Source organism: Kogia breviceps, chromosome 4, assembly GCF_026419965.1.
Source record: "Kogia breviceps isolate mKogBre1 chromosome 4, mKogBre1 haplotype 1, whole genome shotgun sequence".
NCBI classification, from domain to species: domain Eukaryota; kingdom Metazoa; phylum Chordata; class Mammalia; order Artiodactyla; family Physeteridae; genus Kogia; species Kogia breviceps.
Genome location: NC_081313.1, coordinates 4177038 through 4190426, shown reverse-complemented (window position 1 = coordinate 4190426; position 13389 = coordinate 4177038). Strand labels below are relative to the sequence as shown.

The 13389-nt window shown below is 44.5% G+C and overlaps 1 protein-coding gene across 4 annotated transcripts in view; it reads right to left on the bottom strand.

Annotated features, from left to right (window-relative positions):
- Positions 1 to 933: 933 nt before the first annotated feature.
- ICE1 (interactor of little elongation complex ELL subunit 1) overlaps positions 934 to 13389 on the bottom strand; it is a 59952-nt gene continuing 47496 nt past the window's right edge. For 2 of the 4 annotated variants that reach the window (XM_067030774.1, XM_059060740.2), the window contains 3 exons: positions 12895 to 13001; positions 6366 to 6464; positions 934 to 2316 (listed from right to left, as the gene is read on the bottom strand). In XM_067030774.1, the coding sequence (XP_066886875.1) occupies positions 2135 to 2316; positions 6366 to 6464; positions 12895 to 13001 (388 nt within the window). In that variant the 3' untranslated portion in view covers positions 934 to 2134. Of the gene's footprint in view, positions 2317 to 6365; positions 6465 to 6546; positions 6609 to 9341; positions 9466 to 12894; positions 13002 to 13389 lie in introns of those variants that run through there. The other 2 variants (XR_010840075.1, XM_067030775.1) reach the window with 2 other exon arrangements.

Here is a 13389-nt window from a genome sequence, read left to right as displayed (position 1 = left end):
GCCCGAACTCGACTTCCACCTGTAAAGGCTCCCTGCCACCTCCACCTGGATGCCTCACGTCCCAGACACACGCCTAGGACGTGTGACTCCGACCACCAATCCCGGGGCTCCTGTCCCCAAGCCCAGACACACGCCTAGGACGTGTGACTCCGACCACCAATCCCGGGGCTCCTGTCCCCAAGCCCGGGTGCCGTGGGAACCCTGCTTCCTATCCGCCCATCACCCCCGGTTCACGAACTCGGCATTGATCCCACCTCCATGAGCCGTGCGGCATCCATCCTCCCCGATGGTCTGCACGGCCACCGGCGTCAGCGCCCAGCCTCCCGACACGTCTGCTTCCCGCCCCGCCCTTCTCCTGCCCCGCGTCACAGAACAGCCCCGTGAACCGTGACACCTGCTCACACCTCCCTAGGAGCGTGACCGAGCCCAGGGCTGCCCAGGTCCCAGTGACTGGCAGTTACCCGTGTCACTGAACCAAGGGCGCTCGCCCCCTTACACAGCGCGTTCTGGCCACACCGGCCTCCTGCCCACACGCGGCAGGCTCCTCCCTTCGTGGAGCCGGCGCACCTGTGTGGGAGGGACGCGTTCCAGGGTCCCCTCCTTTCAAGATGGGCTCCCTTCTCTCGGGTCCTAGCTCACGTGTTACTTCCTCGGCGGGACCCTCCTTGACTAAGGGAAGGAGAGGAGTCGCCCTGCTTCTCCTGCAGGTCGCTGCGTCTCCCTCGCCGCACTTAACCCCAACTCTGGACTCTGCTGATTTACTGGGGAGACTGTGTAGGGTTCTCTCTACCAACAGATCACAGGCCTTGGAGAGCCTGGCCGTGACACGCTTCACCAGCTCCTCCCAGCAAGGCCCTGGCACGGAGCACAGGCCCGGGAGACAGAGGTAGAAAGAGAGAACACACCAACAAAAAGCATCCAAAGGGCAAGGCAGAGTTTTTACAAATCGGTTTGTTGTAATTACTTAAAAAACAGGAGGAAGAAGTAACAACATACTTGTCGAATGTGATTTTTAAAGGGTAGCAACTGCAGCTAAACAAAGACATCCAATAGTGAGGGCCAGCCGGCACTTATTTGCTATCTGCTCTCACTAAGGGCTCCTGGGGGAGCACGCAAAGGCGATTACACACGGGCAACCCACCACGCCTCCGTCCGGGAGGGAGGTCCGTCTGGCAGGCCGCCCTCCCGTCTTTGCTTGGCACTGCCTGTTTTTGCTTCATCTTTGGCTGGAGCAGAAGGAAAGCCAAGTGTCACTCTTTACTGATCAGGACAATCGTGTGCACGGCTTACTTTTATTTTTTATTATAAAAAACACATACAAGAGTTTTAAGAAATGATGAATATGAGACAAATCAGGACCACGGTGAGTTATTAAACCCATTTTCTATGTACAAATGCTAAAATTCCGAAAGTGGAATATCATCAAATGTGAGACACATTATAGGCTGTCCATATATACACGGCACATGCAGAGACCTGCCCGCACTCGGCTGCGTCTGTATGTACACGGCGAGGTACAGACACCCACGGTGACCTCTAGCCTCAGCTCTCCTTTTCCTGATACATAGAGTTAAATATTTGCAAGGAACTTTAGAGATCTGAAGAAATGCATTAAAGGAAGTTCTAAAGGCTCTCCCTGTTTATTTACTCTGGTCAGCTGCACTTTATACCTTGAGAGGAACTCTGTAGCCCATTTCCAGCTAAGACAGGGGAAGAGTCTTCGAGGAGTACTGTTTTAGTCTCTTCATCTTTTCCTAGTCAGTCACTTGGGCGCAAAGTCCAAAATTGGCTCAGGAACCAAATCCATGTTCTTACATTAAATTCATTACAAAATGCCACTCAATTTTTAAAAGCGACTAAAAGGACACTTTCTGCAGCAAAAAAGGGCTAAGTTCAAGTTTTTGTAAATTTGACCAAGACACAACAAATTACAATCCATGTCATGTGATCACAGCAGCCATAAGTGAAATGTGTGCGGTTTAGGGAACGCAGCCACTGTGCTTCCTTCTCCGCCCCCAGCACTTGTATCTCCCTGACGTCTCTCTCTGGAACCTCGGTTTGCACCCTGGAAGCTGACTGATCGATCTCCACTCGAGCAACGGGAAGGCACTTCTCCACGCACAGCACGGGGCAGTCAGCCACGCTCCTCCGCACACAGAGCGCTGACCTCCTCTAGGGAGCTAAGCACTGCAGAGGGGACGCGGTGAGAGGTCTCTGTGCGCCAGGCTTCCAGGATCTTGGAGATCTCCGCTGGGTTGCTGGGACTCAAGTCACACAGAGCGTACACGGCTGCCAGCTGGATACCCCAGGGTATGTCTGAAAAGAATTTCCACATCAGTCATCACACAAGAAAATCTTCGTTATGCAAAATGTTAATGCTGTTGATCTAATAAAATACTATTCAAAAAATATTTTCTTCCAGCAATGAAAAGTAAATATTAAAAAAAAAAAAAAAAAACCACGCAACGAAAAAGTTCATTTAAATCCCTTCTGCAAGGGGAAAACAAAAACAAAGCAAAACGCCACAAAGCTCTCTACAGGTTCCTGGCGCTGTCTGTACCCAGAGCGTGGAGAGCCGGAGGAGGGGCACAGGGCCTGAAGCGCCCGCCCTCTCATGATCAGTGCTAAGCTTTCCAAAGTGGTCCTGGAAGGATCACACCCTCATGTTTAAGTTTTAGTACAATGTGGATCCCAAGGCATTTGTCAAATAAATGACTCCCTTATACCCCCTGGAAGTGTTTATAAGTGGACTTTGGAAATGAAAAACGTGATGAAATGAGAGCAAGTGCAAAACTAATTTTTAGTATGTAGTATAGCATATACTAGACTCTGACACACTAGATTATAGTATATGACTTGATCATGGCATTTAATTGTAGACTATAGCTAGGTTAGAGATTACGGCGTATTAGAGTTCTCATTAACTATAGTTAAGTTTATTTAGGAGTTATTTAATTCAAATTTAATTTAGTTCAATTTTAGTTAAATTCACTTCAATCATTTAGTTAAAAAATTCAGGAGTTATTTCATTAAAACTTATTAACTATATACTGTTAGTGATGCAATGCCCAATAGGGCAAACTACTACTATTTAAAAATAAATATCACAAAACCCACACATTCAAATGTTAATGCTGTAGATGTAGATAGTACTACAGCAGCTTTAAAATTACATTCCCCGGGCCTCCCTGGTGGTGCAGTGGTTAACAATCCCCCTGCTGATGCAGGGGACAAGGGTTCGATCCCTGGTCTGGGAAGATCCCACACGCCGTGGAGCGGCTGGGCCCGTGAGCCACGGCCACTGAGCCTGTGCTCTAGAGCCCGGGAGTCACAACTACTGAGCCCCGGAGACACAGCTACTGAAGCCGCGCACCTAGAGCCCGTGCTCCGCAACAAGAGAAGCCGCCGCAGTGAGAAGCCCGCGCACCGCAACGAAGAGTAGCCCCCGCTCACCGCAACTAGAGAAAGCCCGCGGGCGGCAATGAAGACCCAACGCAGCCAAAAATAAAAAATAAATATATATTTTTTAAAATTTAAAAAATATTTTCCCCTTATCTACATGGTAATTAGAGAAGCATAGAGAAGGGCACATAGTAAAGACTTTAAAAAGTCAAACAGTAAGAGTTTTACACAGGGATTTAAAAATAATTATAAGAGCATGGGCACTGCGTAGGCTCTGGACTCGGGCAGCCTGGCTGTGACCTGGTGGAGCTGACCTGCACCAGGACTCCAGCAAAGTATGCTTCTTGCAGGGCGTTAGCTTCCTATGCAGCCAACGAAGTCAACGTTCAAGCCCTGGAGGGCCACCCCCAGAGGGCCACCTTGGGGACCCCGTGCTGTGCCGTGGGACAGGGCCTAACCCAGAGCAAGCCCGGCGCAAGGCCCTCTCGCTCCTCCCGGCAGGAGGGCCACGCCACTGCCAGGAAATGCCCACCTGGCATCTGCCGAAAGACAACCCATCATCGGCCACTCCCTGGCTACTCTCTGATGACAACACAGTCTAGACAGTAAGAGTACATTTTCAGGGCCGTTACCTCAGCAGCTATTCTAAAATCAAAGAAGACCAAGAAGTTCTCATTAGATCAACCTGCCACACCTCACCCTGAAAGCGGAAGACAACCTACACGTTAAGATCATCTCGGACGTAAAGTTCAGGTGTCACCATGTGTTTCCGATGGAAACTGTGTAACTGCATTACTCCTTTTTTTTTGTTTTAATTTTTTTTTTATTGGAGTAAAATTGCTTTACAATGTTGTGTTAGTATCTGCTGGACAACGAAGTGAGTCAGCTCTATGTATACGTGTATCCCCTTCCTCCTGGACCTCCCTCCCACCCCCTCATTACACCCCTCTAGGTCATCATAGAGCACCGAGCTGAGCTTCCTGTGCTTTACAGCATGTTCCCACTAGCTATTTCATACATGGTAGTGTATATATGTCATTCCTAATCTCCCAATTTGTCCCACCCTCTCCTTCCCCCCATGTCCACATGTCCTTTCGCTATGTCTGTGTCTCTATTCCTGCCCTGCAAATAGGTTCATCTGTACCATTTTTCTGGATTCGCATATATGCATTAATATACATTTGTTTTTCTCCTTCTGACTTACTTCACTCTGTATGACAGACTCTAGGTCCATCTACATCTCTGCAAACAACCCACATTCGTTCGTTTTTATGGCTAATATTCCATTGTATACATATACATGTACCACATCTTCTTTATCCATTCGTCTGTCGTTGGACATTTACGTTGTTCCATGTCCTGACTATTGTAAATAGTGCTGCAATGAACACTGGGGTGCGTGTGTCTTTTTGAATTATGGTTTTCTCTGGGTATATGCCCAGTAGTGGGATTGCTGGGTCATATGTTAGTTCTATTTTTAGTTTTTAAAGGAACCTCCATATTGTTTCTCCATGGTGGCTGTATCAATCTACATTCCCACCAACAGTGCAAGAGTGTTCCCTTTTCTCCACACCCTCTCCAGCATTTACTGTTTGTAGATATTTTTTGTAGATGATGGCCACTCTGATCAGTGTGAGGTGATACCTCATTGTAGTTTTGATTTGCATTTCTCTAATAATTAGTGATGTTGAGCATCCTTTCATGTGCCCCTTGGTCATCTGTATGTCCCCCTTGGAGAGATGTCTATTTAAGTCTTCTGCCCGTTTTTTGATTGGCTTTTTTTTTTTTGATATTGAGCTGCATGAGCTGTTTGTATATTTTGGAGATTAATCCTTTGTCTTTTGCTTCATTTGCAAATATTTTCTCCCATTCTGATGGTTGTCTTTTTGTCTTGTTTATGGTTTCCTTTGCTGTGCAAAAGCTTTTAAGTTTCATTAGGTCCCATTTGTTTATTTTTGTTTTTATTTTCATTACTCCAGGAGGTGGGTCAAAAAAGATCTTGCTGTGGTTCATGTTTACGTCAGAGTGTTTTTCCTGTATTTTCCTCTAACAGTTTTATAGCATCCAGTCTTACATTTAGAACAAAAAGTTTTACAATTTGTATGGAAACACAAAAGACCGTGAACAGCCAAAGCAATCTTGAGGAAAAAAATGGAGCTGGAGGAATCAGGCTCCCCGACTTCAGACTATGCAACAAAGCTACAGTAATCAAGACAGTATGGTACTGGCACAAAAACAGAAATATAGATCAATGGTACAGGGATAGAAAGCCCAGAGATAAATCCACACACATATGGTCACCTAATTTCTGAAAAAAGATGTATTACTCCTTGATTGCATAACATTCAAATAAAAATGAGACTCATCACTTCAAAGGGTTACTTTTGAGTTTTAATCTCTTCCCACAAAGGAATAAGAATATAAAATTACATGCTCTGAGGTATATAAATGAAAAGGAAACCACTACTATGAAGACCGGCTCACAAAAAGCCTCCAGTTTCCAAGTTCTCTGGGGATGCTAAGTATAAGTACTCAGTGATACACAGGCCACATTGGGGTTGCTACTTCACACGTGTGACCGCACCTGGTCATCACGACACAACTTCAGCCGGGCCTCTGCAGGCAGCTGAGGTTGAGTCACTGGTCAGAGCGCACAGGGCAGCATGAAGATAGTACCGACAGTTTCTGAGACAGAATGTCAGCACCAGGACGATAAGAGAGTTTCCTCTTCCTCAGGGATGAGCTGCCCAACAGGGCGAGTGGCCACCACTGAAACAACAGGAAACCCACACATGTTCAAATGCCAGTGCTGAGAACGCAGGCAGAGTGTGGCTTCATGATCAAACTCCTCACCCCCAAGCACTGAGAGATGCACAGAGCATGGCATGTAGTAAGAACTCAAAACAGATTAATAAGAGGAATGCAAATGATTTAAAAATAATTATAATAAACAAAAGTTTTACCTTCATCCTGGGCATGCTGTATAAACATACCAATAACTGCACTAATATTTTTCACAGCTGATGGAAACCCTTCCTTCAAACCCAACTGGCCTAAACGACCTAGGGGGGGAAAAAAAAAAAAGAACAAAATGTAAACAATCTGTGGTTAAATGTTAACTTTTCATAAGAATTTAAAACTTACGTTTTCTTTCGTTTAACATGTACATTAAGCTTCAGGATCCTGAACTGAAGTTAGATGGGTACCTATTCGTAAATGAAAACAAATTAAACAGTAAAGCATCAGGACTCAATACAGCACCATTGGTCCCGGGGTGGGGGGCTGTTTTACTGAATGATTCATCATCTCTTCTGTTACTCACACGTACAGATGATACACAGATACACAATGTGTTGCTTTCCCAGTTATCACATAATAAGTGGAGTTCAGCAGAACGAATGGTTTTAGCAGGCTCCGTGTGAGATGACTAACTTCTATGGGTTAACGAACCAAACATAAGACATGGTTTGCTGTTACAATGTAGTTGTCTAACACAACCTCCGTTCTCACGTAGATCAGCAGCTCCCAAGTGTGCTCTACTAAACCCCCGGGGCCCTCAAGGTCAAAACTTTGCTTTCCCAAAGACACTAAGAAGTGATGTGCTTTCCTTCCAGCGCTGAGATGTGGCCTGACAGTGCAAAGGCAGTGGCGATCACACTAGTGGACCCTCAGCACCAGTCAGGGCAGTGATATGGGGGTCACTCTCCATGGCCAGGAGCTCACAGGTGGAAAAGCTAACTCACTCAGAGTGTCCTTCATGAAACGGTAACAATGATTCTTATGAAATCTAGACCCCTGAGCACATGGCTCTGCGAGCTTCCGCGGATGGGACAGGAAGGGCATGTGAAGCACACTCCTGGCATCTCGGCACCCCGACTCTCTCCAGGAAAAGCACCTGTGCAGATGCTTCAGATGGGAGGGGAACTGGGTGCTTTCTCCACCCACCCACTTTTCACTGAAAGAACCACTGACAAACTATGGCTACTTAGACCGAGACAGACATTTTCTCAAAGATGAGTAAAGTGAACCTGTCACTGCAAGGAAATTTATCATTGTTGCCAATGCTAAAATTTGAGCTCTTAAGCAAATCAGAATTTTGGAAAAACTTCCATCACCTACCCTAAGTTTGACAGCTTCAAATACTTCAGATTTCTCTGATGAGATCAGTGACAATATTAATGTCTGTTTTCTTGATATTGTTGACATTTGGAAGATCTGTACAAATCAGTATTTTCAAAGTGAGCAGTACATGTTACAAAATCATGAATGGGCAAAAGATCCCTTCAACAAGTCAGGTGGACCAAGGGACTCTGGTGCAACAGAGAAGCAAAGTTCACTGATGAGGTTTCAGATTTCACACTGCAACTAGCCTTTAAGAAATCATCACCTGTTGAGTTCCACTGCAGTGTCAAAGAAGAATATCCACAATTACTTGAACGGGCTATTAAAAGACTCCTTTAATCAACTACACATCTGTATGAGACTGGACTTTCTCCAAATACTTCAACCAAAACAACATACAGCCAGAGACTGAATGCAGAGCAGCTACGAGAAACCAGCTCTTCTATGAATCTAGACAGTGAAGAGGTTTGCAGCAAGATAATGTTCCATTCTGCTCACTCTTATTTTTGTTTGTTTGGGAAATAGTTATTTTTCATTTAAAATATCATTTATATTAACATTAGTTTATTACTATTAATTTTAAGTGAATAGTAAACATTTTTTAAAACTCCTAGTTTTAATTTCTAGTACAATAATTGACACAGAAAACCTGGAGTGACAAAACCTCTTTGGGGTTCTCACTAGGGGACTAAACAGGACAAGACTCCTCACCTAGTCCCCACCCATCCGGACCCTCCTTGATTCCAACGGTCCTGTGGAAACCAGCTGGCTTCCAAGCGGAAGCCTCTGCGCCTCCCTCACGGCCAGGCCTCATGTCCTTTTGCCCCTGCTGTTACACAGGAGGAGGATTCTGGGACATACCTTGGATGCCGTCGTACCCAAGTCCTCTTCCTGTGCTCTTATGACAGCACTATCCTGCATGCTCACTGTTCTGTGTCCATCTTCTCTCTCAATAGTACAAACAGCCCACAGGCTTAGTTGTGACCCAGTCCCATCAGCCTCATCTCTGTGCTGAATATGGAGAAACTGAGGCACAGGACACTAAAGGGACTTTACTACTTTGTATCCCCTATAGGAACTAGCTTAGCGCTAGTTACACACACCCTGAATGCTGTGATAGACAGCAGACATTCAGTAAATTCCTACTGATCAATGACTCCCCGGTTAATTCCTAATCCAGGATGAAACTGTAAACATATGGATAATCCCTTAGGAAGTCTTTCACAGGTTGAAAAGTAATGTACTTCAGAGATCAGAAATTTCAAGGTACTGAGCACTCTTAGATATCTCCTTGCAATTAGACCAAAGTGCTAATAACTGCACGTCACCAGACCTGTCCTCGGAGACAATCCATCGGGAGCATTCAATGCACGACTATTAGCAGAGAAAGGCACAGTGTGCGTGCCTGGCACGGATGGGATCATCTGGCCATGGGATGTGCATGTGTTTCCAGATAATACACGACTGCATTATAATGGCTCCCTTTCTTTTAATTAAAAATGCTTTAACGCAGTGGGTTTTAGAAGGCTTTATTTAAGTTAACGGAGCAAATCAGAGATAAAACAAGAGGAAATCATGAGCCTGAGGTGTATGGTTTGGGGGAAAAGGCTTACGAATATGATGACTTGACAATGATGATGGACAACTTTGCTAAATAGACGGGAAGAAAAGTCCCTCTACAGAAGGAAGGTGAGTGAGTCCAGGGCAGTTCAGCCAACATATTAAAATTCAAGTAAGAAATGCGGAGTCAATCTCAGTGTCAAAGACAACGCGGTCCCCACTCACGGAAGCCTGAGGAGGAGAGCTTGCTGGCCTTAGGGAAGGTGAGACGCAGTCTACAGGGCAGGGGTCAGAGCAAGATAGTTACCCCGGGTTTTCAGCCAAGATTTCAGATGCAGGTATGTTAAGGAAAGGAAGAGTTACGACAACTGCAAAGAAAAGCTGAAAGACAAGGTGAGACACTGACAGAAATCAACCAAGCACTGGCTATTGCAGCCTGATGTGCAAAAACCTGACGTGAGAAACAGTGTTACCCTAGCTTCTAGGCTCTGCTACCACCAGGTGGGCCATTTCAGAATTTAAAGCTCTTCGGGGGGCAAAACGGGGTATTCTATACCTTTATGCTCCGCTGCGTCTAGTGGAAGGCAGACTTCCGTCCCCACTCTGCTCTCTTCCCACCCAGGGACCTCAGACAGGGGCTCACCACTTCTCTATCTCCTGCCCCCCCTCCAAAGAGGCCCCGACTCCGCCAGGACACGAGTAGCCTGGAGCAGGCTCTCCCACTCCTCCATGTCCCCGGGGGTCCAGAGCAATCCAAATGTTCCACAAAACGCTCTTTAATCCATTATTGTTAAGGCAGGTTAGAGAAACCCCATTTAACAATCACATGCTGGGGCTTCCCTGGTGGCGCAGTGGTTGAGAGTCCGCCCGCCGATGCAGGGGACAGGGGTTCGTGCCCCGGTCCGGGAGGATCCCACATGCCGCGGAGCGGCTGGGCCCGTGAGCCGTGGCCGCTGAGCCTGCGCGTCCGGAGCCTGTGCTCCGCAACGGGAGAGGCCACAACAGTGAGAGGCCCGCACACCAAAAAACAAACAAAAAAACAATAATAATAATCACATGTAACCATTTCATTTGCTAACAGCGGTGTTCATACCCCAATCCAACATTTGATAACACTGAACCATTTTGTCAGATAGCCTGTTTTTATTTCCCATGGGGTAAAAATCCAATTAGGATTTACAAATCTGGAGTTAAGAATACAGACAATTTCTTTATTTTATGAATGCCTACTGTGTGACTTCATTTATTATTAAGAAATCACAGCCAACCAAGTTAATTATTTGCCAAATTCTTTAGTAAATGTCAGCTTCAGAAACTGCAAGAAGCTTCTCCAGCAGAGTTTCTTCTTAGAAACGGTTCAAACTCCAAGTCAGGTGGGTGTGCGGGGAGGAAAGCACACCCCCCAACCCCTAAAGCCACCTCTCAGGATTCCGTCCTGCTTCCACCCTCCCCCTCGGCCCACCCCTGCTCGCCGGGACCCCAGCCCCTGCTTTGCTGGGGGAGGAGGGGCCTTCAGAGTGAACAGGCTCCCAGCGAAGCTGAGCCCCAGTTCTCCGGGAACAGCCCCGTGGCTCCTCTCGCCCTCCCCACACCAGGCTTTTCACTCACACGAGCTCGACCTGGCCTGGTTCACCCGAGGGCCTCAGCAGAGTTTGCTAGTCCCGAGTCTGCTCTCATTTCTGACATTACACTTCGTTTCTAATTAGCCATCCTCTCAACTAAATTTATTTACTTATATAATTTTATTATGCAGTATTGTTAATTATATATTAATTATATATTATTCCTACGACACACATCATTGTATTATATCACTCCTAATTATGTAAATATACATATATTACTCTAAATAATATATATTATCAAATGTTATAAATTATTTTCTCAAAAGCTGTATTTTGAAGATTTAAAGAATAAATTAGTCTGAGTTTGACTAAAACTACCAGTCAGGTTTTCTCCCTTCAATTATACATCCTTGTTTTTAGATAAACTATGACCATATTCTTCCTAATTCACAAATGAGTTACTTTTTAAGGTATGTATTCGAAAGTATTTCTATCATCTTGTGCGGGTTTGTCTGGAGCCTGAGAATTTGTCATTTAAAAGAAGCTTTTCAGGCAGTCTGGACAACCAAGCGCAGCTGATAAAAGCTAACCGAGGAGGAAAAGGACACGTGAGGCCGACCGTCCATCACAGGTGCTCCCCAGAGCAGGACGGGGTCAGCCTCCAGAAACACATCCTCCCACTCTCACTTCCCATCCTGTTAACAGTCAATAAGTACACACAAAAACAACCACTGCAATGATAACAGCAAAAATCACACCATATTTTATAAGTGTGACTTCAAAAGTATATTCTTCAGCAAATTCCGCACATTCTTCATCTAGGTCAACATGTAAGAATTTATAGACCTTTCCTAATTTCTTAAATTCTCAAAAAGCTTTCTCAATTTGCAATGAATTAGTTCAAAGTATGCACACATTCTTTCTTGAATCCATAAGAGAAGCTGCTACCAAAACCAGAATTTCCAGACACACACATGCCACCAGCTGACGGCTGAAAACAAGGTCAGTGGCCCCTCTGTGTCCTAGCTGCTCCCACTCGGGACAGACGACGGTCCTCAGGGCACCGGACCCGGACCCGAGGCATTCAGGGAAGCCCCCCATTGAGCGGTTCAGTTATCTCCACGTCCACACGTTCATGCTTTCATGTTCTGCAGCTTAACTCCAAGTGTATGTTAGCTTGTTTCCAGCGAAAACTGTTAGATGTCCACCTTGAAACCAGGTTTTCGTCAAGACCCAGTTTATATATTTATTTACTACAATGTTCCTATGTTTGCATGTCAAATGTGCACAGTGCCGGAATGCAGATACAGTAACAAAATCAGTCACGGATATTGTATTTCTTACTGTGGTCCATTTATAAGACTGACTTACGTGCTTTAAAAATTCTGAAACCTATTTCACATGGTTTTATCTTGGAGTTTTAATTAATTAAACACCAAAGATACTTAAAAGTCGTGATAACTATCTCCAAGGATCTAAAGGGCCCTGACACAGAAACAGGCGGAACCTTGTTTTGTCAGTCCCCAAGCAATCAATACATGACAGATCGAGGAGTCACTTCAAAGTAAAGAGAGCCTTCTAACAATGAACAGACCTCATCACTGATACTGATGCCTGCGCTGGAGAGCAGTTTGTCAGAATGGGGCAAAAAAGGAAAAAATAAGTAAAAAGAAAGATTTGTGGGTGAAAGGGAGGGGCAGAACTAAATGGCCACTGAGGTCCTCTTTAGATGTGAGATTAAAAAGAATCTATATTTCATTTCACTTAAAATATGTTTAAACAATGATTTTAATTTCTGTTTATTCAGCTTATGATTTACAGAAATATAGAACTACATTGTTATCCTTATTGAGCAAGTATGAAAAAAAACTGGGGTGCAAGCAGGGATTAAGTATCTACTTATTTTATAAATCAAATCAACTGTAATTTATAGCAGTTTATGTATCCTGGAGTGTATATGCAAGTGTGTGCATGTGTGTATAGTAAAATTAATATCTGAGAATCAAGAGTTCAATTATAAATAAAATGTACTAACATGAAAAATCTTAAATCTGAAAAAGGTGAATAAAATGTTAACTTACAAAGGAAGGGTATGAGTAATGAAAATTAATTTAATGCAAAAGTACTTACTCTGGTGGCTGTAAAGTCAGTTATTATAATGAAGTTTCAGTCAAAATATATTATTACACACTTATTCTCTCACCAAAATATCATCAATAACAACAAATTTAATATGCCAACTCACCAATGAGCCTCAGTATTGACGCTATGATAATATCAGGAGTGTATGCAATGTTTGCATGTCCTTTTCTGTATTTTATCCACTTATCCATTACAGGCCACAGCTCCTTACTACAAAATAACAACAAATATATACATGTATGTACGTATATGAAAGTATGCTCACCCACCATCGTTCAAATATTAAGAAGAACTTATCTTAAAAATGGTCCATAGGAGACAATTAGTGAAGAGGAGGAACTTTTAAAGATGTAGCATTTTTGGCTAACATGAGAACAGACATTGAAAGCTCACATACTTTCCAACTATTCAGGATCTCTGTGCTTACAGTGGCTTTAAAAAGGCTGCAAACACCCATGCTTGCATCTTTATTCTATTCAGCCCTTTTCACAAGGCTTTGGGTGTCGAGATGCTGAACAATGTCCCCAAGTCACAGAACTGGAAGCGGCAGAGTCTGGATTCTCACAAGGACCATCCCGACGTAAGGCGGCACCTGCGT